The sequence below is a fragment of the Siniperca chuatsi genome, linkage group LG20, assembly GCF_020085105.1.
Source record: "Siniperca chuatsi isolate FFG_IHB_CAS linkage group LG20, ASM2008510v1, whole genome shotgun sequence".
NCBI lineage: Eukaryota > Metazoa > Chordata > Actinopteri > Centrarchiformes > Sinipercidae > Siniperca > Siniperca chuatsi.
In genome coordinates, this window is record NC_058061.1 from 16,235,581 (window position 1) to 16,262,261 (window position 26,681).

Genomic DNA, 26,681 nt, shown 5'->3' on the forward strand with positions numbered 1-26,681 from the left:
ACATCCCTTTCTTCAGACTGCCATTCTTTCCAGTACACCATCCTTTTCCCAATGCGTATTGTAGAGTTATTCCAGAGTGAGGAGTATGTTTGTTCTTTGAGATTCCAGTTTTGATGAATTGTTTTAATTTGCTTTTTTGGTGTACCTACTCTCCCTCAAGGTTTGTGGTCTCCCACATTTCCCAGAAAACCTGTCAACAGCCACCAGAGAGTAGAACTTGTTGCATGCTCTTGCTGGGGGGTGTAATCTTAAGTGTGGTATTAACAGCGAGATGTTTTTCCCAGGGAAGATAAAGTGAGACTCCACATACTCAGAAAGTAAATGTCTCATTTCTGCATTGCATTCTGGTCTATGTAGGCTGCTGTCATCAGAGAAACTGGCTCCGAAACTACATTGCAGCCAAACTGCAAACATCTCAACATGACATACGATTGTCACTGACACTTATCCATGGGGAAAGGAAAATAGATTAGTAGTACAGTACTTAAGTACAGTTCTGAGGTACTTGTACATCACTTGAGTATTTCCATATTCTGCTACTTTATACTTCTACTCCACTACATTTCAGAGGCAAATATTGTATCTTTTCCTCCACTCTATTTATTTGATAACTTTAATTACTAATTACTTTGCAGATTTAGATTAGTAATACAAAATATAATCAACAAATAAAATATGATGTATTATTATAGATTAAGATAAGATAAGATGGGGGGGTCACAAGCTAGCTGCATATTAAGTCATTAAAATTAGTCCAACCTTTACCAGCTGCAACATTAAAGTGATGTTCACATTAATGCATCAGTAATTATAATACAACAATATGATATACAGTACATTATTCTGAAATGGGCCATTTTGGATAAAGTGTACTTTTATTTTTGGTACTTTAAGTATATTTTGATGCTAATATTTTTGTACTTTTACTTAAATAAAATGCAGGACTTTTACTTGTAACAGAGTATTTCTACACTGTGGTATTGCTACTTTTACTTAAGTAATAGATCTGAGTATTTCCATCAGAAAGTACATTGCATTCTGGTCTATGGAGACTACTGACAGCAGGGGAGAAAATTAGCACTGAAACAACAAAATCTCACCATGGCATAATATTGTCCACATTTGGTGACCACAGCGCAGGTAGTTATGTTGTTTTGGTGACCATGGTAAACTGGAGCAGGTTTCCGTCCACTGTATCATTGTGTCACTGTAAAAATTAGTAAAATCATTTATTCAAATCAATCTTATACACTTGATTTTTTATTAACAAAGACATATCAGCCAACTGACACATCAACTTAGTTCTCACACGCATGCATACAACGTATATACGTGCTGCTCAGAGCCCAGCTGTAATCAGACGGCCATGACCGCTCACCAGGGCTCAGGGTCAGTCCATCCACTCCCTGGCTGATGTTTTAATGTGGCTGACATATGCTGCCTTGTAGGGAACCCACTTCCAGTGAAATATGGAGTTCATCCATGCAAAGTTTTTTCTGCTGGCTTGTATATGGGGAAAAATAAATACGTTTTGTTGCGGGCAAAAATTAATCAAAGCGGCTGATCCAAGCAAAGGCTGACTCTTCCATCTTCTGTTCTTTATGTGTCTATTTCAAATTCACTTGATGTTTGAAATGAGATAGCCTCAATTTGACTCTCTCTCAAGATATTTGCCAGCGTATGTCTTGGTTCATTTGGGAGACAAATGCTTCATTTCCAAATGTTCCTAATCCTATTGCACCTTTCCTATTCCTGTGCACATTGTGAACAGCAGATATATTAACTCTGATGTTTCAGTGATTACAGGGAAATAATTGAATTGTAGGATGGAGAGAGTTCTTGCTGGACTCCACCCTTTTGGCTCCACTGAAGCTGGAAATGGAGCCTCTTCCTGTTCTGGTCCGGACATCTGCACTTCACACAGGACTATTCCCAAAGCCTTCACTTCCCTGACACAAACTCCCTTTACTTTTTGCGTACATGTCAGAGACAAACACAGGCAGAAACATTTGAGAAAAAGAGAGATGGTGATGAAGATGTCATGTGTCCAATCAGCTTCTCCCTCAAGTTTCTCTGCACAGATGAAACCCAGTCTGTTTGGTTCCTGGCTGCAGGCGGGCCTTTGAGGGTGTGTGAGGAGGAATTTATGGGAACAAGCCGCAAACTAATTGTAACTAACGCTGTGGAGTCAGTATTTTGTATGCCTGGAGCTTTTGAGGGGAAAAAACATGTGAGACTATTCATTTTAGATTTTAGAAAAGAGAGGTTTTACAGTATACTGTCATCCAGAACATTTAAGTGAGAAACATTTTTGAGGAAATGCAGGAAAGCATCATCTTTATGTCCCTGGAGAGAGCAGCGTTTGTATCAGTAACATGTGATCAGATCATAAGACTCCTGCTCCTTTTTGAGACTGAACTAATCAATATTTAAAGGTAATTAAACCATGCCAACTCTTTGAGCTTTGGCCATTTGATCATTTGACCATTACAGGCTGATGAATTTAACACAACGCACTGTAGTATACTGTATGGTATTTAAAAAGTATATAAAAGTAAGTCAGTTCAAGACAACCATTGAAACAAGTTAAGCTGAGTTCAAAGAGAAAAGAAACATCACTTTACCAGTTTTGGTCTGTTTTTATCAAAGATAACTTAATAATCAATACTACACTTTATGAGTTGTAAGTATGTGTATTTTTAAGTGCATTACATCATGATTGGAAATGTGTGTAAATTTAGTTTTTGTGCTTTATTCATTCCAATAACACTGAGGTCATTACTTGAGTATGAAACAATGGATACATGCATCAGTTATGTCAGCGTGGCCGTACTGCCAGCAGGTGGACTTTCAAAGCAGGAGAGGTGTACTGAGGTTGTACCACAGGAGGGAAACTAAGGGTGGGAGTAGTGTACCAGTTTCCATACTTGTTGCGTAACAGTTCAAGCTTTGCATGAGCAAAAGGAAAATCTAACATATTCAAACTCTCACTGTATAATTCACAGCAACAATCAGACTGGATCTGAAGGTCTAAGCATATACGTGCATGTTAAGATTGGCTACTTGCAGTAAAGATTAATGAACAAACTGCACTGTAAGAAAAGGCCAGAGCTGAGTTGGCTCTGATACTGTAGCTGATGAGTAGTGATGCTATTTCCTCTCTATGTGCAACTGTGTACAACTTGCCAAACAGAAACCATAACTTCTCAATTGGATAAATGTTATGTTAGCTAAACACAGGAATGGGTCATTACATTAGCAGCATCCTGCTGCTATTACAGCAGGGATGGAGCCTGTTTTAAAGCCTGGAAAGAAAAACTGTTGTGCTCCACACAGAGGACAGCAATAAATCAAATGGGAAATTAATACATTTCAAGTTCAACCCTCCAGAGAAGATTGTAGACCAGATAAAAATCAACATGTTGGGACAATAGGCTACCTTTAATGCATGTTCGGCCCATATGATTATATACTGACTTTTTTTTTTACAAAATAACAACACTTTTGATAAAGAAACCACACACATTGAAGGCTGAATTAATAAAGTACAACATCAACTAAGGAAGGTCCTGCTTTATCGACTCATGTTACCTAATGTCAAAATCTAGTTTAAACATCTTTATTATTTTAGATAGTGATTATTTTAGGTAGTGACGTGACACAGGTCAGATCCGATTTCATAATAAAGTAAGGGTGGAGGAGGGCAGGCCGATCACATCACTTCCTTTTCCACAGCACAACTCCCTTCCTGAACTCTGGACCACATGTTGGGCCATGCCTCTATATTCCTGCCTGCAGTATCACTGCTGGTGTGGCCCGGATCTTCCCTGGAAACGTTTCAGTGAGTCATGAGCTCACATGGGCAGGGACAGACAGGAACTACCCGAGCTGGATTCCTTTGGCCCTCAGCCTTCAAAGGTGTCCTCATGCCTGCATCACCAATAAGGAAAAGTCAGTTTAAGTTCACATTATTGATTAAGAGGTTTAACCCCTGTTTGAACTTAAGGAGCCTGTCGTCTGACTTTAAAGAGTAACTTAACTAAGGCTGGAGGTCTTAGTGTTTTGTAGAGGGTGTGTAAGTTGCAGGTGGATCTACTTCTTGGCTGCCGTTTGCTGGTGCAGTTGAAAATTTGCCTCGCTAAACAACCCAGAGAGCGACGTGTGGTCAGACTCTGGACTTTGTCCACAGTCTGGTTAGGCTTCTTTTATCTTGTCCACATATAATTCAGTAGCTGTATCCTCACTGGTATGATATCTTGATTTTAAATCATCATCATCATCAGGATGGCTACTTAAATGCCACATTACGAATCCATAAAGAGTTGTTAATCTATCACTGTTGATGGTTGGAATTGGCCGGCAAGGGGTGTTTTAAATTCACAGATGACAAACAATAAAAACGGTTTAATTGTGTATGAATGTTCAAATGGAGATGTGTCTGCAGCTCAATGCGCCATGTAGGCGAGGTCAGACGTTCAGCCCGTAGAGGTCAACAATGCTTTTCTGCCATAAAAGATTTAGTGTGGAGTTATTCTTCAGAGAAGAGATGAATTAAGTAATTTAAAAAGGCACTGTTGTGTGCAAAGATTCAGAGTGATCCCCTTAACATAAAAGAAAATTCTAATTTAGAGTGCAACAATAGCGTGTTTTAAAACTACTTAATGCTAAATTGAGACTGAAATTTTATTCTTGACCTTGGACACAATAGCTGTAGTTGTTGATGTTCAAATTTCCATGGACTTTTTGTAATAATTAACACTCACCTTTATGTTCAACTTCCAAATAAGTTAGATAAGTAAGTTAAGTAGACAATATGGTAAAACTGGACATTTATTTATGACTTGTTTACTTGCAACATGCCCTATAGGACTCTGATGTAACTGAACTCAGCAATTAAATGTTAAATGGTGGTGAAAACTATGGAAGTATGACCCCCCTAAAAAACTTAATTAATTCAATATATTTAACTTGGACTGTGTGTGTGAGTGTGTGTGTGTGTAGGTGTGATGGTGCTGTAAGCAGGGGCGGGGCTTGATGACGTCGGCCGCGGTTGCACTGTAGCTAATGTGAATGCAGACGGAGCAGCTGAGGATGGAGCAGAGAGGGAGAATCGCCGCCGCTGTCTCACATCGCGCTCAGACACCTCCGAAATATCCCTTCTACATCTAAAGGACCGGCATTTCATTTACACCCAGACTGCGGCTTCTGTTTCTTTCTCTTTTTCCATTAATTTCTCAGCTGACATCAGCGCACCAGCCCACTTCACCCATCTGTCTGTCAACACGCCGGCTTCGACTATCTGTCAGCGGGAAAAGCAAAGAAAACCCCGTTGAAAGACACTCAGCAAAATACAGTTTCAGCCGGACACACCTTCCGCCGGACTGCCCTGTCACTGCTGCAATCAATATGGATGAAGACAATCACGGTAAGACTGTTTCTTCTCTCCCCCTCAGCCCCTCAGTGTGCAGGGATGGATGGACGGCATGGATGGATGTGTGTGTGAGTGTCAGGGGACACGGAGGTATTTCAGAACCAGGATGTTGTTGTTGTTTTTTTTGCAGACCTACCAAGAAAAACAAGCAGAGTCGGTTGTCATGATTTAAAACGGACAATAAAGGAACATTTCTCAGAAATACATTGCGACACGGTTGGTTTCCAAAGAGGCTGGATGTTCCTGTACAGAAACATGTTTAGAAACGCTGAAGTCATGGTAAAAAAAAACAACAACAACAACAAAAAACCCCCACTGCATTTTTCATGAATGCACCTTTTCCATCTGTTTGATTTAGCCTAAGGCTTTGAAGTTGCTCTCACTGTCTCGTTGCGCTGTTTGAAGCCTCTAAACTGGTGGGAATTGATAAGATATCTGACTGGCAGCCTTCCATATGGAGGATAGACCTAGCAGGATCTACATCCTTTTACAAAAATATATTTTTTAAAAAACAAGTCCCTATAGGGATATTTGAGTTGTATAGTGATACCACAGGAGATGAACCCACTGTAAATTATGATTAGTTTACTACAAAAGCTGCAAATTGTGCAAAACATGGTATGTGCAAAATACCACCCAATAATCACTTTAAATGCACTAATCAGTGTAGAAAACAGAGGAATATGAAGACAGGAAATGCCTTTAAGGACAATAAGGTAATACAGTTATTGAGTTGCATATAGAAGCTAACTATGGTGATGAGGTTAAGTATAATAATGTGCTATAGACAAGCTAGAATTGCCCAGTAGGGAATATTGAAACAGTCATAGAAGGTAAAAAATAAACTGAACTAAGAAAAAGTGGTAATAATCTGAGTATTTTGTGATTGTGATTTTGTGATGAAGCTGAATGAATTGAACCTGTGCATGTCTAACCCGGATTACTGCTTACACGGTGGCTGCAACTCGGAGTCCCACATCCGTTATTATTATGATAGTGCTGAAACCACACATGTAGTGTGCTCCTGAGCAGATAATCCAAACCGCCTTGTGGGCTGAAGGCCTTGAAGGCAGTGTAGTGTAAACAAATGGCTATAGTCTGATAACAGTTTCAGTTAAACTGTGAGCGATTAGCAGAGCCAGGAGAGACCCTTTTGGAAGTGGGAATGTTTGACCTATTTCATTGATCTTAATTTATACTTGTGCGTGCAGGGCCTATGGTGTAGTAACAGAGCCTAGGCAGGACTATCCCTGTCATTCTATAATCATACTCTTCATACCCTTATATTATTATATATATTTTCATTATATTTTGGGAGGATTTGTACAACCTTTGCTGTGTATAGTCATGGTCCCCAGAGGATGAGTCCCAGGGTTTTTGGTGACCTCCTGACATTTCCTCTATACTGCCAACTTTGGGTAGAAATTGTACACAAGAAATATCAAAGTCTAATGAGCAAATGACCATGAAATTGTGTGAGCGTATTCATGATCCAGGGGGGAAGAACCTGTCATGTTCTGGACACTTAATTAGTTTTACTCCGGTAAAAAAGAAGTCAACTTTGTCTTTGCACGACCAACATCTCATTTATTTCGTATGTGTCAATGTTGGTCTAAATGTTGTTTCAGAAGCTTGTTGAAAATAATATGATTGTGAAATCACAGTTTAGTATTTGACATGTATCCTCTTTGTAATTTAGACCATGAGGACTCACTGTAGGCAGAAATGTCCCCTCAAAAATGAATCCATCACATGTTCCACCAGTGCCCCCCGCCATACATGAGGTCAGTCAAAGAGATACCAGTCACTGAATCATGTGACAGGATGTCAGAGAGCAGCAGAGGCACGCTGTCTGTGACCAAACTGGAAACATTCGACACATGCTCAGAGAGGTTATGTGCAGCACTGCGCAGTGTGTGAATTATTAAAATAACTTACCATAAATGTTAAAGTAATTAAGAGCTCTCGTTCGGTCGCTCACACCCTCACTGCCTCTCGCAGCCTTGCACACATCACTTAACATTGTTCACATGCACACCTTCAGACGCTGGTATCACAGCACAAGCACTTAGTGCTAAATTCGTCTCCACCAGTCACTTACAGCTGCTGAAGTCAAAGTTACACCTTCATTGAGAGCAGACTGATACAGTACAACACGTCGGAGTCAGAGGTGTGTGTATGTATTTCTGCTACAAGGTCCCATAAAATTAAGCATGTCTTTTCTATCTTCTTACCATGTGTCCCTAGGTGTATGTTCCTCTATTGCAAAACACATGTCCAAAAATTAATTTTTGAATAGTTTAATGTCAAATTCCAGCTTTTTATCAAGAAAAGTGAGACAGATATTGTGTCATAGTTATCCTAAAAAATTGCATTCCTGTCCCTCCCTGCTGAGTCAAGTCTTAATCAAATCAACATTTAGGTAAATATAAGCATCGGATCAGACTCAGTATCGGCAGATACCCGATATTAAAGGACTCGGATCAGGATCTGTGCCAAAAATTGTTTATTGGGATATCCCTACAAAAATGATAAGACTGTGGATGAAACTCATGATGTCAAAGTCATTTCTTGGGACCTTTCAGCTCAGTGGCTGTGAATCCATCCAATGACAAGCTGGGCTGTGTAGCTCTGAGATGCCGACCAATGTACACATTACTCTCGTGTGTGCACATTAGGGACCATGTTCTCACGCGTGCATGTACAGTATGCATGCAGACTGTACAATGTATGTTCAAAGTTGGGGCTGTAATTTGTTCTGCACCAGTGAACCAATATGATAACAACAGAGAAAAGAGCCAACAGATGTCATGATACTCTTTAGGATTAATACATGGTATATAAACAGCCAAGACTCCCACAAGCCACCTCTCTGAGGCTGAAACAGTATGTGTGGAGCTGCATTTGGGTGATCAGAGTTACTGATTACCCAGGTCCCCAAACTGAGGAAGGGACGGTGAAGCTTTCTGAACTGAGAGGTTTTTTGTAGATTACAAGTGTACATTAAAGCAGCTATAATAAATATTTTCAAATTAACAATGGATCAAATGGCTACCTGTAATGTGAAAGGGGTAGCTTGTAGTGACGAACCCATAAACACCCACATCTGCAGTTCCTCACAGTTCTAAGGAGCATTTCAGCGTCTTTTGACTTTTGGTTTTAGTGCCCACAACTTTACTGTTTTGGTTCAGTTTCAGAGTCGTTTTGAAATGCAGCAGGCAAATATTTCCAGCACAAAAGATGATGTACTCTATCTGCCCATCACCAAACGACACACAGTTAGCGACTAGCTGGTGAACATAGCGGAACATTTAGCAGCTAAAGAGCCAGATATTTCCCCCAGGAGTTGTCGGAGTTTAAAACAGAGCTAAAATGAGAGGGAATATTGGACTTAATTTGTCAAATAATGTTTCTACTGGATGTGTAAAGAAGGCACTGTTTGCTAACACGACCGGCATATCAGCTTTATAAGGTTATAGTATGTCAGTGTTGTGTATACAGCTTGTTGTGCTGCCCCCAAGTGGCCAAAAAAATCACATAATGCAGGTTTAAGCTGTTATTTCAGACTCCTTCGGTTTTGAAACCAGATTTGCTTGAAATTTGCAAATAAAATCAAGGCCTCTTAAAAGTATGGCATAGTAACCGTGCAGGCAACAAGCAGAAATACATTTTAGAGGCATACTCCCTGATGCAGATGGAACAAAAGTCCTCTCAAGATAAATATAGAAAAGAGACTGTTGGTATAAGTGCGGATATGACGATAAGCCACATCAGATCATTTCAGTAAGGGACATCATTGGTGGAATAATGGTGGTGTTGGAACAAGGGGAGACTAACCTCCACACAGGGCCCATATTTCTCAGCTAAACTTAGATACACACTGAATGAAACTATAAACTGTGCCAATGTGCATTATTTGCGGGACTCAGCTGTAGCATGGGATTCATTAGTACATGTTTACTGTGCTCGCTAATCAGAGTTGGCGCTTCTCTGCTCAGTTTACATGCCACAGAGCAGACAGGGCCTGGCCTCAAAATGGATGAAAATCAGCAACAGGCTTGAAATCCTAAGTGTTTTTATTACTCATGTGACTATTTTTAGCATCATTGTATAGCTGGATAGAGAAGTGGAAAGAACACAGAAATTGGCTGGAAAGCAGTTCACTGAACGGCTGGATGGAGGCCATGAATTTTAACACTCTGCTTTCTTGTATTTTCTCTTCTTTATAGCAGCTCTGTGATGCTTCAGTCAAGAGATTAATATGGGCTGAGTATGAGCTGTTTTGGGAGTTAGGGGTATTAAAAGGCTGAAATTAATAGAATTCACCTTTCAAACATTTCTTGCGCCTGAATAAAGTGACGACTGAGCCTCCAAAACAAAACACGTCTTATGTTTATAAGTACAGATGCCAAAAAATGAGCTAAAATGTTTGTTTATGGGGTCCTGTGAGGTTCCCTTGACCATATTTCCTGTGCAAGTGTCGTGATAACCCCACTGTGTCAATCAACACTCTTCTTTCTATCTGACCGTGGGAAAAGTTAAATGGGAAAGGCCTTTCCTTCAATTCTTCTACACTTTGGACTAAATGTGAGTTTGTGCTAAAATAACAAATCGTATCTGACTGCAGCATTTCTGTTTTGTCTGTAAGGGCCTTTTTAATGGTGCACACATGGCAGAATCATAAATGCACACCTTAGCTTTCTGATTGGTCTTCTCTTGCAATGGAATATCTCCCTGAGAAAGAAAAACAGTGCCTTTCTCCTCTGCATTTTTTGTAATCATCGCCTCAAATGTAATGGACATCTGACTGTATGAAGTTATTTCATATCATGTTCACCCCAGCAGGCATGAAACCCAAGCTAAGGTGGCTTTTGGAAAACCTGAATCAACATACCGTATGTGTGATTTCTTGGCGTCTAGTACTGTAGTTCTGTGGGGGATTAGTTGGTAAGAAGGGGAAGTTGGTGTGATCAGGGTATGGTCTTTGTTGTGGCTGTAGGGTGAGTGTGTGGGAGGACATCAGACAGTCACTTGAAGGGAGCTGTGGCTGCTCTCTAACTATACTTTGCCCTGGGAGGCAGGCTGGCTTATTGTGAGTGGCTGGCGCTGAATGGCTCGACAGCAGCAGAACAGAGCTCAGACATCTGTGTCTCTCTGCATCTGCATGTTTCATCTACCTAGACGCGTAGACGTGCTGCGGTGCTGCATGTGGATTCTGCTTATAGGTAAAATGCATCAGAGCTGAAACAATTAGTCTATTAGTTGGTCGACAGAAAATTAATCGGCGACTATTTTGGTGAAGTGAAGCAAAAATTACAAAAAATACACTAGTTCCAGCCTCTCAAATGTGAATATTTTCTGGTTTTATTAGTCTTCTATAATAGTAAACTAAATATCTTTGGGTTTTGGACTGTTGATCAGACTAACAAAGGTGTTTTATTCCTTCATTCATTGTTTTTACATTCTTCCTTATGCCTGCCTCATTAGTCATACATTACTGTGCATTTTATTGTTGTTTTTTATGTGTTTGTTGTAAAGCACTTTGTAATGCTGGTTTTGATGTGCTATACAAATAAACTTTATTATTATAATAAAATTGAGCTACAAGGTAACAAGGTAAAGGTAACAAAAAGCTAGCTAAAGCTTGTTTTTATATCTTGTTTGTTTAATTCGTACAAAAACTGAGGTGTAAAAATGACATGTTGGGGTTTTACAGGGGGGGTTATGTGACGGACTATTACTAGATTTAGTTACCTTTTGACGGAGAAGTTTCCACCTGTTTCCAGTCTTTGTGCTAAGCTAGGTTTACTGGTAGCTTCATTACCGTGTAGACATTAGAGTGGTATCGATCGTCTTATCCAACATTTAGCAAGAAAACAAATAAACTGCCAAACTGTCAAAGTATTCCTTTAAAATAATAATTGACCAGTACCAATACCACCAATACTGCATGGTGATATATAAACATATCTGTAGCTATAAACCTTTTAAAATTCTTTGCTTTTATGTGAACGTCTTTTGTACTTTACATCTGTTTTATTCACCTGGCTGCAGAAAGAATTCCCCCTTGGGTATAAAAACATGGAGCTGGATTGAATTCACTGCTTCCAAATTTCCTGCAACACCACAGTAGCCTGAAATGAATGTCTGCAATGGTTTAGGCAAAACGTGTCTCTTATGTGTGTCGACACAGATGCCAAAAAATGTGCTAAAATGTATTCTTTACAATCTTGTTGGTTGACCCGGCAGGCTGGCTGTGTTGTTTAAAGGCTTAAGGAGAGATTTGGAGAGAACAGAAATTCATTTTGACTGCCAAGATTATGGGTTTTGTGGCGCAACATTAGAAGATTAAACATACAGTATATTATACCACATGCAACAAGACAAATACACAAACACAGACACAGACAGTGCTGCCGCGTGATGTGCAGGGATGGAGCCGGAGCTTGTAACAAACTGCACTATTTAAGTTTTGAGAGAGAAGTCTACATATGGACCTGATTAGGAGAGAGACTTTGGAGGCTTCCCAACATGTTCCCATCACCATGGTAGTATGTGTATGTGTGTGTGGGTGGGTGGGAGACAAGACATTGTAGCGGTTTGTCAGTAAGGCAACATTTCTGCTGTTGTGAATAGAGGTACTCTTTGCCTGGAATTATTGCTTGGAGCTGTCAAGAACCCTATAAGTGCTAGACAGAGAGCAGATGGGAGACAAAATGAATGGCAAATAAAATGAGTGGAAGTTGGGGAGGAACACAGACATTAAGGGCAGCAGAGATGTTTCAGTGGAAGGAGGGTTAAGAGAAAACAGGGTCCAGCTGACCATACAGACAGGATGAGGGGGGGAGGGGGGTAGACGTGTGTTTCTTGGCTTCTGGTTCAATAGAAATGGAGAACCACACCAACGCCCAGCTCGTTCTCACCTTAATAACGCGTCCTGGCACTTTTTCATTTCATTTCCTGCACTTTTTTTTATGGTCAAATGTATGTTTTCTCTTCAGTTTCAAATAGACTTGGTGAGGACAGAGCTGCTTTTTAATGGAAAGTCTTTGATCCAGCAGGTAGCCATGGGACAGGTTGATAAATAACAAGATCCATCTATGAAGAACTGTAGTGAGAGCCATTACCAAGAGAGACCAATTATCTAAACTTTGTAGGTGGTTTCTGTTGTTTTGATCAAAGGTAGGTCTGGTCTCATTGTGAATGGGATCAGGGAGGTCCGCCAAAGTCAGTGTTTTTGCAGGCAGGCGCGCAAGCATCACAGGAACATGTCCATATCCCGAACCTCCAAGCAGGCTGGAGGCCTAGAGCTACACGTCCTGTTCAACAGAGCTGCACACTGAAAGGTTTGAAGTTAGTGCCAATCATCCAGGTTGACCCTCTCTCTGCTGTGTGTCTGCTCACAGTCAACATCATTGGCGATATCAAAACCTATTTCCTCTCATTAATTGTTGTGTTCAGAATATAAAGCACACAATACAGATTTCAAAATTGCTCCCGAGCTAGATATTAATCACAATAATGGAGACGTGTGCGTTCATATCAGATAAAAAATTCATTCTGCTCCCCGTATATCACCTGACACCCACAGGAAACAACAGCAATGTCTGTCAGGAAATGATCTCTCAAATATATGTCGCCTTTCAACATTTATTGTCACATCCATGTCTTACTTCCTTGTTTGTTGAGACCAGGATTATTCCAGAGTTAGGTTTGACCCTGGGAAGCTTGAATTTTACAATAATAAAAGCAAGGAAATACTAAAACAAGACTAAGAGTCTACAGCCATGCTAACAGCTATGTGAGGTGGTACTTAACTGCTAAAGACAGCAGGCTAACTAATCATAATGACAATGCTAATTGCTGTTCAGCAGGTATAATGTTTACCAAGTTCACCATCTGAGTTGAGTGAGTTAGCATGCTAAAATTAGCTTATTAGCACAAAACATAACCTGTTGATGCTGATGAATGTCAGTTTTTCTTAAACCAAAGTATTTGACAAATTAAAATTTTGTTGCAATTCATCCTGAGGGGCGGGAATGTTTCTACCAAATCCCATTCCCAGATCCACAGTGCTAGTGTGGCTAATGTTGCATTCCTGTCGTATCGTTTAGACCGTAACAGCAACCGAGTTGGAAAAACCATCACGTCAGCCTCCTAGTTGTAATTCAGAGTTGGATATATTGGGAATTTCTTACAGCGACAATGTCTCCCACTTGGTGAAAAGAACTACAGAAGTGTCAACAAACCATTGGCAAAATGGCTTCAAAGCCGCTATCGCTGACAGTTACATCGAAATAAAATCCAATAAACACTAACGTTAATTTAAGCACATTAGGTGAATTTAGGGAGATGTACACAGTTTGTTAGTGTCTGGTTTCACTTGTTAATGAACGTAACACCGCAAAAAGACACTAACTTATTGGTGTGACTACAAAGTTAGCTAGCTATATGTTCTTCCCATTATGCCGACACCGCGTAATATGGCATAAAAACAAATACATATTGTAGTCTAGATTCCAGAGTGACTGGGAGGAATGTAAAGTAGATGTAGATAGTAGTATAGAGGCTTTAACTCTATGTAACACCAGTATTCAGCCCCTTTTTGTTGAATTTTGTTGATATTCTAGCCCTGTGAGAGAATAAATGTGAAAGATATTAATATAGATGCTTTTACAGGTTCCCTCTAAATTCTTTCTAAAACCTGGATGATCATTGTGAACAGAGAGCTACTTGGACTGCACTCAGCCTGTTAAAGCCCCTCATCCTGCCCGGTTGCCAGGAGAAACAGCATCCATCTAATTCATTCTCAGGCCGATCAAATCATCAGATTATAGTTACTTTGGCCGCCAGCATATGGCAGTGGAAGCCACTCAGATTCTCCTGGCGGTGTCCATCGAATCCAATATAGACATAGACATGCTGATGCTGAGCAGATGTGTGATATAAGGAGGACATCGTGTGCAGGCCACCTCCTATGCAACCCCACACTTGCACAAATGCACTCACAGCAGGGGCTCCCTCCCCAAAACTGCAGATTAACCAGAGCAATCAGTGTGAGGGCTCTTCAGCTCTCCGAGCCCCAGATTTTCCTCCTGACCCCAGCGGTAGTTAAAAACTAGAAGCCATATTAACTCCCCAAATCTCTCTTCTCACGCAACGGCCAGGACTGATGTTGCTGAATTATTACTGAACAGGCTACAGCACAGCGTACTGTAATAATGCATGATTTCTCAGGCACAGATGCCAAACACAACACAAGTAAGTACATTTATCAGGAATTCATACAATCTGTTAAGACAAAATGCGCTACTCGTGTAGGAATAGTCTGTGAGGTTTTGACAGAAATAAATGTCAGTTTTGCTTCTCCCCATACCTAATTAATTTAGCACAATAATGATTCAGCATACACACAAGCTTTTATGTTTTCTGTTTTAAGTGATTGCTGTAGGTCTTGTCCTTTCTTCTTTATTTTGTTCTTTCTCTCTGTGCTATGAAACACTTTGAATCAAGTGTGTTGTATGTAATGCTTGCTCATGGTGGGATTTGTTGGGTCTCTGTAATTAATATTATAAAGAGCACAGTCTAGACCTGCTCTATAGGAAAAGCGCAATGAGATAACTTCTGTTATGAATTGGCGCTATATAAATAAAATTGAATTGAATATGTAAAGTGCCATGCAAAAAAGGTTGAATTGAATTTTCTTGTGCAGTAAGTGATTAATTTTATGTAGAGCTTAAACAACTAGTCAGTTAATCGATTTATTTTCAATTATTTAATCAACAGAACAAAAATTAGCAGCTATTTTGATAATCAATCATTTAAGTAAATTTTCATGCAAAAATGCCAAACATTCTCTAGTTCCCACTTCTCAATTGTAAGGATTTGCTTCTTTTCTGTATCATATGTGATAGCAATTTGAATATCTTTGGGTTCTGGACCGTTGGTTGAACAAAACAAGCAATTTGAAGATGTCGCCTTGGGCTTTAGGAAATTGTGAATCAGACAATTGATTGCTTGATCGAGAAAATAATCTGCAGATTACACAATCATGAAAATAATTGTTAGTTGCAGCCCTACTTTTACATTTTCGGCAGCAACAGCAGTTTGAAGAAAAAATGAAAATACAAAGAAGAACTATAGCAAATATTCATCATTAGGAGCTATAGCCATCATGGCTGAACATGCATAGAAAAACATCTTGCAGATGAACATTAGATTGAATTTAAAGGAGACTAGAATGAAATGAAAAGATTGAATTGTTTTCCTCATTCCTTATAGAGAGCTAAGGTCTTGACGTCACGTCCGGGCTAGCCTCCGTTCCACTAGCTTCTGTAACTCAATGTAATCTGTCGTTCAGCACTTCTTTCATCGATCATCGGGTTTACTTTGCATATTCTAAGACAAATGAGCATCTACTACTGCTGCTTGCAAAGTTAAACAGCAATGAACTGAAAGTTAAACAACCATTAATTAAAAAAACTACAGCTCCCATGAAAATCTGCAAGTGTGGCAGCGTGGTTTCTTCCATATCCATGATATTCACCAGCGCCCTCTATTAATGTCATTTTCCCCAACTTTCAGATGTAATCTCTGTTGTTTAAAATGTCTACACCATCTACACATCCATATTAAATAAACAACAATATCACAATAAAAAAAAAAAAAAATAGTACTATACTTTGGTCGACATATGGAGTGAACCACGCGACATACTGTTGCGGTTTTATTCCAGGACTTAAGTTTTTTGTTATTACAAATGTCAATGAGATTTTGAATGAGGTTTTCTTGTTTTTGGATCCTGAAGTTTCAGTTTCACTTTATCTCTATTGCTACATCACTTTATCTCTATTGCTACATGCTTTTTGTACATGCATGTCGACTCTTGTGTGCATGACCTTTCACCCTCTGTATCATGACCTCCTTCTCCAAACACTGGCCTCTTTGCTGACATCCCAGCATTCCCGCTTTGTGGCTCTGCAGACAGCTACTCCAAATTATCTGCTGCTACACATACTGTCACATTATTGTATCCAGCATCACTGATGCCAAGTAGGTTAAAGGCAGGCAGCGGCTGGTCGGCGGCAACATCTGTGTATAGGCTGTTATACATCACACTTCCGCTCTAGCAGACTTGTGTTGGTCTTACAGAGCGGCGGGGAAGGCGAGTGTGTGGGATTAGGGCCAGCTGGCTTTGGTGTGTATGTGCTCATGTGCGGTTCTATCCACATGTCTGTCTGTATGTATGACCCAGGCTCTAACGCAGAGCATGTATGCATCTACAGTTAGAGGGATTGGGAGCGACGGGTTTCAGATTAGAGTCTAGATCCAGAGGAAGTTTCCCTTGCCTTCCTGCTTCCTTGCATGTGTTCCCAGTGTACTGCAGGGCCAACCAGGGTAACAGGGTTATCTTTTTTTAAAGCTCACCCACTATAAAAGACATTACGGCAGTTAAAGTCGCTAGTTTAAAGCCAGTGGATCTGGACAAATCCTCTCTCACTCACACGAGTCAGTGAAAATTGGGACCGCAGCCAGTGTTAAGTGAGTGTGGGATTTTCACTCTGAGCTCCATGTGCTCCGAGAGCCTTGCTGCTTTTCCTATGCAACTGGCATGAATATTGATTTAGAGTAGTCCTTGAATCAATTCTCAAGGCCTGGAAATATCTTTTTTCTCTCTCTCTCTGTCCACTCTAACAAACTGCTTAAACATATATCGATATGTGACCAAAATAAACATTGTGAAAGTTGCGAAACTGAAGGTTGATGTAGACTGGTGGGAGATTTGTGCGTGCCAAAGCATCCCTGCATTAGTGTAAATGCCATCAAAGCCTCTGGTTTCAGTGGGTGGCCAGGGACAGTTGTTAGTTTTGGGTGTGAAGAGCAGCAGGGGATTTACTCCTAAAAGTAGATTTTGTGGGATTTTGTTTTTGAGGGGGGGTGGAATTACTGGAGTCTCTTGTTCTGTGGTGCACATGTTGGAGTTTAAACCCTTTGGACCCTCTCAACCCAGCGCTCTATACAGCGGATTTCTGAGCTTTCACATAGATTTCTTTTAGAAGTCACAGAGGGTAAAATGGGTTTCACATCTAGTTTCCTGCGCATTTAGCTCACGCACAAATTTAAATCAGTGCCTCACCAATTACAGCTAACCCGCTATTGGACGATCTGACCCTCCCAAGGTCTGTTGTTTACTATGAAGCAATGACTCACACCGTAATTGATTTTAATACATTACCATTCAAGCGTGGCTGTGTTTGGTTTGAGCCAATAGGGAGGTAGCGACCAGCCCTACGACTCCCTCTGTACTTGCTGAAGAGACTAAACTCATTTACTGAATGAGTCATAGAAGGTCACAGGGGGATGTGTGTTAATAATGTAATTGGTGGACCACCTCTGTAGAAGAGACCTCCACCACTAAACAAGATTATCCACTGGAACAGAGACATTACCACTGTTTTTTTAGTCCCCTCTATTATCAAATGTGTGGTTTGAAAGATATACATTACAGTATATACAGTAAGAGAGACCTGGATTGGAGGATAATGATAAAGCTTTGACATTAATGGTGGTAGGCTTTTATTAAAGGGAGCATTCTCTGCTTTTCATTAGATTTGTAATGAATCAAGATTGTAATCATGCACATTGTTGCAGCCAGTGGATATCTCCATTAACTAATGCACAGCCTCAGGCAAATGGAAAACTATGGCTGTCTGCTGCTTGCACATTATCTTCCTCTGAGCAACATATTCAAAAAGACAAAGAAGAATCCTAATATTAGGGCTGCAACTAATGGTTTGGGCTATGTCAGGAAAATATAAAATGCCCATCACAAATTAACATATTCAAGTAACTTGTTTTGCTTGAGTAACATTTAAAAACCAAAAAGTATTAAGTAGTAAGTAAGTTTACTATCATAGAAGACTAAGAAAACTAATATTTACAAATATTTACATTTGAGAAGATGTATTTTTGACATTTTTGTGAGTCTACAGCCATGCTACGTCAATATGCTAACATGCTCATAATGACAAAGCTAACATGCTGATGTTTAGCAGGTAATGTTTACCATCTTAGTTTAGTGTGTTAGCATTCTGACATTGGCTAATTAGCACTAAACACAAAGTACAGCTGAGGCTGTTGGGAACATCATTAATTTTGTAGGTATTGGTCATAAATTTAAGTATAGGAAAAATGTAACTTATGACCTGATGATGGCACTAGATGATATTTCAACTCTGCAAAATATAGTCTGGTTTGGTCTCTGTCACACCAGAATTGAAAAATGATGTCAATCAGGTCATTTAGTACCAAGACATATAATGCAACCGTTTGAAGTTTGAAATGTTGACCTTTAATTACAGTGTCTCCTCAGGCCAATCACTTTTAGTCTTTTTTTAACCAGCAAAACACAGAGATAAAATGCAACAAAATGTGACTGGTTATATCTGAGTCAAACATTTTGACATTTCATTTTAATGCCCTCATTAGCCTAGCAAGTTTAAAGGGACAGTTCCACATTTGGGAATTGGGATTTCTTGTGGAGAGACGGTGTAGTCCCTTCTTGTGGAGAGTTAGATGAGAAGATTGATACCACGCTCATATCTGTCCGTTAAATGTGGAGCAACAGTCAGCAGCCGGTTAGCTTAGCTTAGTATAAAGACTGGAAATAAGGGGAAACAGCTAGTCTGGCTGTCTCAAAGTAACAAACAAAATATAACATGTTAATTAGTGAGCTTTAGAGGTTCTGGTAGGATTTTTTTTTTTACCTTCAGACAGAGCCAGGCTAGCTGTTTCCCCATTACCAATCTCTATGCTAAACTAAGCTAACAGATGGACAGACACAAGCTCCTCCATAATTTTATTGCCTGTAGGCCAAAAATTTAGAAAGCATTCCTCAAGTAGAAGATTAAAGAATTGTGTAAAACAGCCTTGAAACTTTTTAAGAGCACTAATTGGCTTTAGAGCCACATTTACAGAGCTCACAGTTGTATTGCATAAGTGCTGTGAGCTTGCCAGAGGTTAGCAACGCTAATTAACATCTTTACATTCAGTCATTGTGCATTCATACCCCCTGTCTATTAAAAACATGGCCCACAAAGGAAATCTCTCAGCTGTGTCTCCTGCTGTTTACCTGACCCTCATCATGGTGCTTCAGGATTACATAACTAGGTTATGCCTCAGTTTTGTCTCAGTGTTGTGAATACTATCTATAACAATACTTGACTACGCTGAACGCAACTCTTTTACAAGCTGCTGAATTAAAAGTGGGCTGAATGCTTCCTTTTGAGCCCAGTGACCTTGTTTTACTTTAATTGGCGCTGCTTCCCGCCTGCGAGGGAAAATAACAAGTGTTGGTTTTTTATATCTCTCCTTTAGCAACATGTAGGCACAAAGCTGCAGCTGTGATATGAGATGTGCCATTTTCCTGTTGAGAGATTTGCGTTTTCTGCCTCTAAGCTGGTTTAATGAAGCAAGATCGCGCACAGGCTCTCAGTGCTTCAGAATGATGAAGAACATTGAGAAATAAAGTGCGAGTGGGGGAGAATGATGCGCACTGAGAGAGAGGGATAAAAGATTGAAAAACAAGATTGAGACAGAGTGAAGAACAGAGGGGGGGAACACCGAACAGAAAGCGAGTCAACCTCCCCCCTTGCTCATTTTTGCCCAGAGCTCTGAAACCCTCATGGCCTGGGAATCAGGGTCGTAGGCCGTGTTAAATTACCAAATTCACTTTTAATGAAAGAATTCTTAATCTGGATTGGTTTTATTAATAGAATTTTCCCCGGAGCCAAGTGGAGAAGGAGGGAAGGGGCAAAACACTTTCAAGTGGAATAATTAAGGTCCTTCGCCTTCTCTCTTTTTCAATTCAATTAAGACGAACATGCAGGCTCTTGATATGTGTTGCTCCAGCTGAACAAGGCGAAACAGTCAATGCAGCAGCAGCAGCTGCTGCAGCATCCCTGTCATTTGACTGTATGAGGAGGAAGAATCTTTTTTCGATTTTCCATCTCTGGATTGTGAACTCTTTAAGAATTTAAGGTACTAGATTGGATTTAGGGCTCACTTCTGTTTTCTCTCATCAGCAGTGAGCTGAGTGGGTGTAGTGATGTGAGCTGTGTACAAATGAGAGTTAAGGTCTGCTGTGTTTTCTCCATCATGTGTTTCAGTTCCTGAGGATCTGTCCCTAGAGGAGAGGGATGAGCTGTCAAACATCCGACGCAGGAAGAGAGAGCTGCTCGATGATATTGAGGTGCGTGTTTTGGCATATGAGCATATACAATATGTACAGGATACATTTGAAGCCACTGTTCATTAGCAGTGCATTGTAACTATAGCTTGCTTTTTCTGATACATGTCATTAACTGTATTGATAGCAGATCATTAAAATGTAACTGGGAAAAATATTTGGGAGTACAGTATATTCTTGTTATAATTTCTGAATTTTGGTCATAACCTTTGCCTATCTACTGCAGTACTGTAGCTCTATTTGCATGCTGTAAGTAATGCAAATTGACCTACAGTACATCTTCGCACTTTGCACACCCAATTTGCTCACAAAAAGTGATGAATTTTCCACTGCGTACAGTGCAGTCTCTGTCCTTTTCATGCTGTAAAGCTTTTTCCTGCTCTTTATCCTGAAACCAACTGTGACATAACTCGCTCTTTTCTCTCAGAGGTTGAAGTTTGAGATAGCAGAGGTCATGACGGAGATCGAGCAGCTGACGTGTGTTGGAGAAAGGTAAGTCGCTGAAGTCAAGATGCTTTGTCACACCATCTACTGCGCCAATGTAGTTTGTGCATATGATGTTTAGCATAGTATTTATCAAGTATTTCCAAGCACTTTGTGGATTGAAAATACAACATACATTCTATTGCAATCCAATACAACAGCTTTACTATAAATTCAACCTTTTACGAAGCGATTTCATACGATTTTATAATGTTACGTTTTGTGATTGGAGATGTGTAAATTCAACAAGGCCAGTACAACACCACCTTTAACTACAACCTCAATGCTAAAACATCGGGGTGTCAACAAAAACTGAACATTATATTAGAATTTAGGCAGACCTGTTGTATTACATGGCATTAGATTGTACAGGTGTACCTCATCAAGTGGCCACTGAGTGTATATCATGGCACATTATGACACCAGGGCCAAAGCAACAGAGCAACAGTCTACAATGGATATTTTCACATATTATTTATACATTTTAGTTCAGTTATATTTTGCTATTCAATTAAAAGTGGTAGCGTTTCCTGAGGTTTCTCTACATGATAGTCTAAAGGCTGTTTCAGAGCCTTCTGCACACCGGCAATAAATGTATTATGGGGAAATACTGAACCCTAAAAAACAAATCAAAGATGCTGAATATAAACAAATCAGCCTTTAAATAATCAACCATGAGTAACATTCATTTGTAGAATGTAAACTGCTCCTCAAGTCACTAAAATCCCCAAATTCCCAGTAAAAATACAGAGAACATGACCTCTACAGCCATAAATAACACTAATACTGGTTTTTACCTTCAGTCATAAATAGCCAGCACCAGAATTATGGCTCGTAGTTGACGCATTGCCTTTATCTTAGTTGAGTTTTGGATTGAGACATCAAAGGCAGTTGGATTACAATGGTGTTTTTTGTTTTGAATGACATAGGCTGAATAAGGCAAGATGTAGCTGGATGTAACTTTATACGAAAGCATTATTAGGTTGTCATCTCTACCTGGTTGTTTGTGTAGATCAAATATTGACTTATGACACTTATTGTTGGCAAAATGTTAACAGCACCGCTCTATACGATACACTGTATACAACAGCCTGGCCAGACTGCATAAAACAAACAATGACAGTCAATGTGCAGCTTATGTGCCCAGTATAAATCAATCAGGCGTGCTCTCCATACATAAACAGTGTGTGCTGTTTGTCACTAAGGTCATGTCTGCTTTGTCCTCTCATCTGTCACTTTATCACCTGCATTACACACACACACACACACAGACACACACACACACACACATCTGAAGTCTGTAGACTTTGTTGAGTCTGTCTGTGTGCATATGTTTTTCAGATTAGACTCAAGCATGTACACATATAATGGGTGGAACAGATGTGGCAGGAAATAATATCCTCTGTTGCGACTATAAATAAAGTATATTGTTGTGTATCTGTTATTTTCAGCGTTGTTTAGGGTAAAAAAAAAAGTGGAGTAACCTAATTAAATCTCTACATTTCTGTTTCTGTGTTGCAGTAAAACATCCCAGAGAAACAAACAGATCGCCATGGGAAGGAAGAAATTCAACATGGATCCGAAGAAGGTACTGTGTGTTCTGTAACAGCCTTGTGTTTTCATCATAAACCACCACAGCCTCTGGTGTCTCGGTAGCCTTGAAAGGAGTGATTTTCGGATGCTGGTGTGAAGCGCGATCCAGTCATTTTCCATCATCCCTCCTCAGTTGAGATGAACAGCCATCCTGTTTTCTTCTTTTCCTCTCCAGGGAATCCAGTTCCTGCTGGAGAACGACCTCCTTCAGCACACTCCCGAAGACATCGCTCAGTTCCTCTACAAAGGCGAGGGCCTCAACAAGACCGTCATTGGAGACTACTTGGGCGAGAGGTGAGACAGAGCACATGTCAGGCTGCAGGAGAAAGTCCTCCTTACATGAGATTCATGCTCCCTCTGTGATTAGAGAAGGAAATTATGGGCTGGATTTATAGGGAGAACATGATTGACCCCCCCTCTTTGAGTGGGTGTCTTATCATAGTCCACTCATGTGGACTTGGTAGTTAAAGGGCCACCTAGCTCCTCACATCTCAGGCCAGACTGCTGGATGATGAAGAAGAAGGGAAGTCCTGCAGTAATGGAGATGGATGGTGTTATCTGAAGGGGAGATGAGATATTTAAACATACTGTATGAGGCGAACAGGGGTAAAATACACTGAATCAAAAACCAGAAAAAGGGAGCTGTACATCAAAGGTTTAGTGTCCCAAATGTATAAGGCACAAAACCACAGCTTTGTTATGTTCAGCTTGATTTATCATTCATCTGGATTTAATTTGAAATAACTAATTTGGAAATGTAATTTTAAAATTTAAATATTTTAAATGTAGATCTTTTTAAACTCTCAAATATCGATATTTGAGAGTTTAAAAAGTCAGATCATGATATATCGACCTTTTTGTTAAATGCATAACATAAACAAACGTAAGAATCACTTAAAGTTTTTATGTACTGCATTTTCTTAGCGGCTAACACCATTACCAGTATATCTGCAATAAGCCTGATATATCGCCCTGGCCCATTTATTGATCTAGCTCTACTTTGTTTTGAATATACAAAAAAGATCTGGGTAGTTAGCATGGGCATTGATACCTGCTGTGCCTGAAGAAAATATTAATTGTATCCACGGAAAATGTAACGAAAAAAAGAGCATCACAGGCAAGCTGCACTCTTTGACTGACAGGTGATCTTTGAGAAGTATAGAGCAGAAACACAACATCAAAGACTGATAAACACCACAAATGTCACAAGAGAAAACGTCATAGAGAAAATAAGAATCTCAAACATTTCTAAGACTTTTACATACTATAACATTTTTTATTGTAAGTATTTTTAAAGAGGGCATAGAGAGAGAGGACCTAGCAAAAATGATTATAAACAGAATTTCTGAAAGTTAAAAAAAGAGTGCAGTTTTTTATGTTGTGTCTAGTGCAAAACACAAAGCGAGCAACACACAGTTAGATAAGGTGATACGGCGAATTCATGTACAAATGTAGAGATGCACAAAAATTGATTAGTTAAATAAATAAAATGAAAATTCAATAAACTGAATCTATGCTGTTTCTCTAGTCCACCACAATATTGAATTCTCATAGGCTGTTCGAATAGAGCACTACAAACCAATGCCGCTGCACTCACTGTAACATGTGTGTTTGTTTGGTATTGTTTGGTATCTTTAGTGACCAAGGAAGCTTGCTTGTCATGTCTGCGACTTTCAAGCTGAGAAAACAAGAACTAACCACGAATATTTGTCCCAAAGAACACTTATTAAAATACAGATAATCACGTACCATCTGCCACTGTCACTTTCAGGTAATCATTTATTGTTTATTGGGCAACAACTACTCTTCCATGGGGTTCATAATCAAATAAAATACATATAGTCAACAATGTTTGCTCTTACACTTCATACAGTAAACAATAAAGTTGCAACATTAACATCCCACCATAAAATTAGATCAAGACCATACATATACAAAACACAATTATAACAATTGAATCGACTGACAGGCAGAACAAAACAACAATAATAATCTCAGTACATCCATGTTGCAAAAGAATTCTGAATCAAAATAAAACAAAATCAAAGGAAGCTTATTTAGTTATTTTGCAGGCCTGTCTTGTGCTTGGGGATGGTGAATGAATCCATATGTTTGGTTTTGGACTGCACTCCACAGACTGACACAACTGAAGCCAAACATAATGCTTTGTTTTGGTCAGAAAGCCACTATTTTCCCTGTGTGAAGAAGCCAAGTTAAATGTCATTTTGTCTGCTGGCATAGAAAGGTTAAAAATAAGCTCTTGTTTGGCAAAACTATAGTCTTATAAATTGATTAAATACAGAATTTCTGGTGGTGATTTTTTTAAGTGGACATACATCATAAACTGGCATAAACTACACAAATGCTTCACTGTTTAAAGTCTTTCTACGCAGGAAATCACACCAACTACAGTCTATATTATCTTACCTGAGTACAGGTGCTGATTGTGCATCAATAGACAGATGAACAAGTGTAAGAAACAATGAAACACACACAAACAAACACACATGTGAATGAGGCTGGAGGTTGGGGAGGGGGACTCTGGGGACTCCTCTTGTTGGCAATAGGCTTTATTCATGGAGGATCTTCAAAGCGGCCACCTACCCGGTGGGAATCACACTAAACACAGGCTGAGAGTTTACACCCAGTAATTATCACTAATTGAGCTTTTGCAAGGAGCAGGAACCTATCATTACATGCTGAGCAGAGAGGGGGATGAAGAGAGGGGAAAGCAGGAAGGAAACAGAGAGAGGGACACATGTGGAAAGGAGAAAGAGACATTGGAAGAGAAAAATAGCCAGGAGGATAGATAATGGGAGATGGATGCAGGTTGAGTGGGTGATTGACTCCTAAATTACGCTACCAGACCTTCTTATTGTTCCTGTATATTTCAGCTTTGTTTGTAACATACAGTACACTCACTGTTATCACAATGAGACACGTATATATGCAATTTTTATTTCATTTTTACAAACAGCGTGCCACATTCAAGTTTTTTTGTAATAAATGTACCTATAGCAATAACCTTATATATAACCCTCATAGGACTGGATTCATTTTATTTGGCTGCAGACGCCAGTATAAGGTACAATACAGTCACAAACAATCAGTGGAGAAAAAAAGCCCCCAAGTCATCGACTAAATAATCCAAGAATGTTACTGCTATACAAGTTTGTTGTTTGTTTCTTGGAAGCCGACACTCTGTACTCTTCTCAACCTTTCCATGGCGTCTTTCCACAAAAAACACAAAACGCTAAGTCTGAAAATTCCTGGTTTCATTTCAACAATACACAAAACAAAGACCATACAGGATCAGGATCACAGACCCTGATGTACAACAAACACGATCAGAGAAGCTGTGACCGCAGCCTGAGAGCAGCTGTTGACTTTTCTTCCAAAACTCCTCCAATGGCCAAACAAACCTCTGACAAAAGGAGCCTGTGTGGGTTTGGTTTTAACTGTTTTTCATCAGTCAAATGCACTGTTATCCTCCCTAAGGGTGGAGAAACACTCAGTATTGGCCAGCTGTTTAAACTGCTTCCAGACTCCACGCTCAGCGTCCAGTATGAATAAGGACACAAACATGACAGGAATGCTGAGAAACAGGAATTCAGGTTGAGAAACGCTTTCTTCGAGGAAATATGGTTTTCCCCACCCCATCTTCTGGGTTCACATTGTGTTCAGAGTTATCTTAAATCTCCTCTGAGGTGTTATGTCTCCTGGATGGTCTTTTTGTTCTTTGAAAAAAAGGAATGGCTTAGAGATAGAATAATATTGGAAATCAGATTTTTCTCAATCTTCTTTTTTTCCACCAGGGATGACTTCAACATCAAGGTGCTGCAGGCTTTTGTGGAGCTGCATGAGTTTGCAGACCTCAACCTAGTCCAAGCACTACGGTCAGCCAAATGATTCACTCAAATATTTAGC

The 26,681-nt window shown here is 39.7% G+C and overlaps 1 protein-coding gene across 1 annotated transcript in view; it reads left to right on the forward strand.

Moving 5' to 3' along the window:
- The first annotated feature begins 5,014 nt into the window (after positions 1-5,014).
- The window catches only part of LOC122867768 (cytohesin-3-like), a 35,761-nt gene continuing 14,094 nt past the window's right edge, over positions 5,015-26,681 (forward strand). Inside the window, exons 1-6 of the mRNA XM_044178965.1 lie at positions 5,015-5,425; positions 20,599-20,681; positions 21,106-21,170; positions 22,683-22,749; positions 22,930-23,048; positions 26,570-26,650. Coding sequence (XP_044034900.1) covers positions 5,407-5,425; positions 20,599-20,681; positions 21,106-21,170; positions 22,683-22,749; positions 22,930-23,048; positions 26,570-26,650 — 434 coding nt within the window. The 5' untranslated portion in view covers positions 5,015-5,406. The remainder of the gene's footprint in view (positions 5,426-20,598; positions 20,682-21,105; positions 21,171-22,682; positions 22,750-22,929; positions 23,049-26,569; positions 26,651-26,681) is intronic.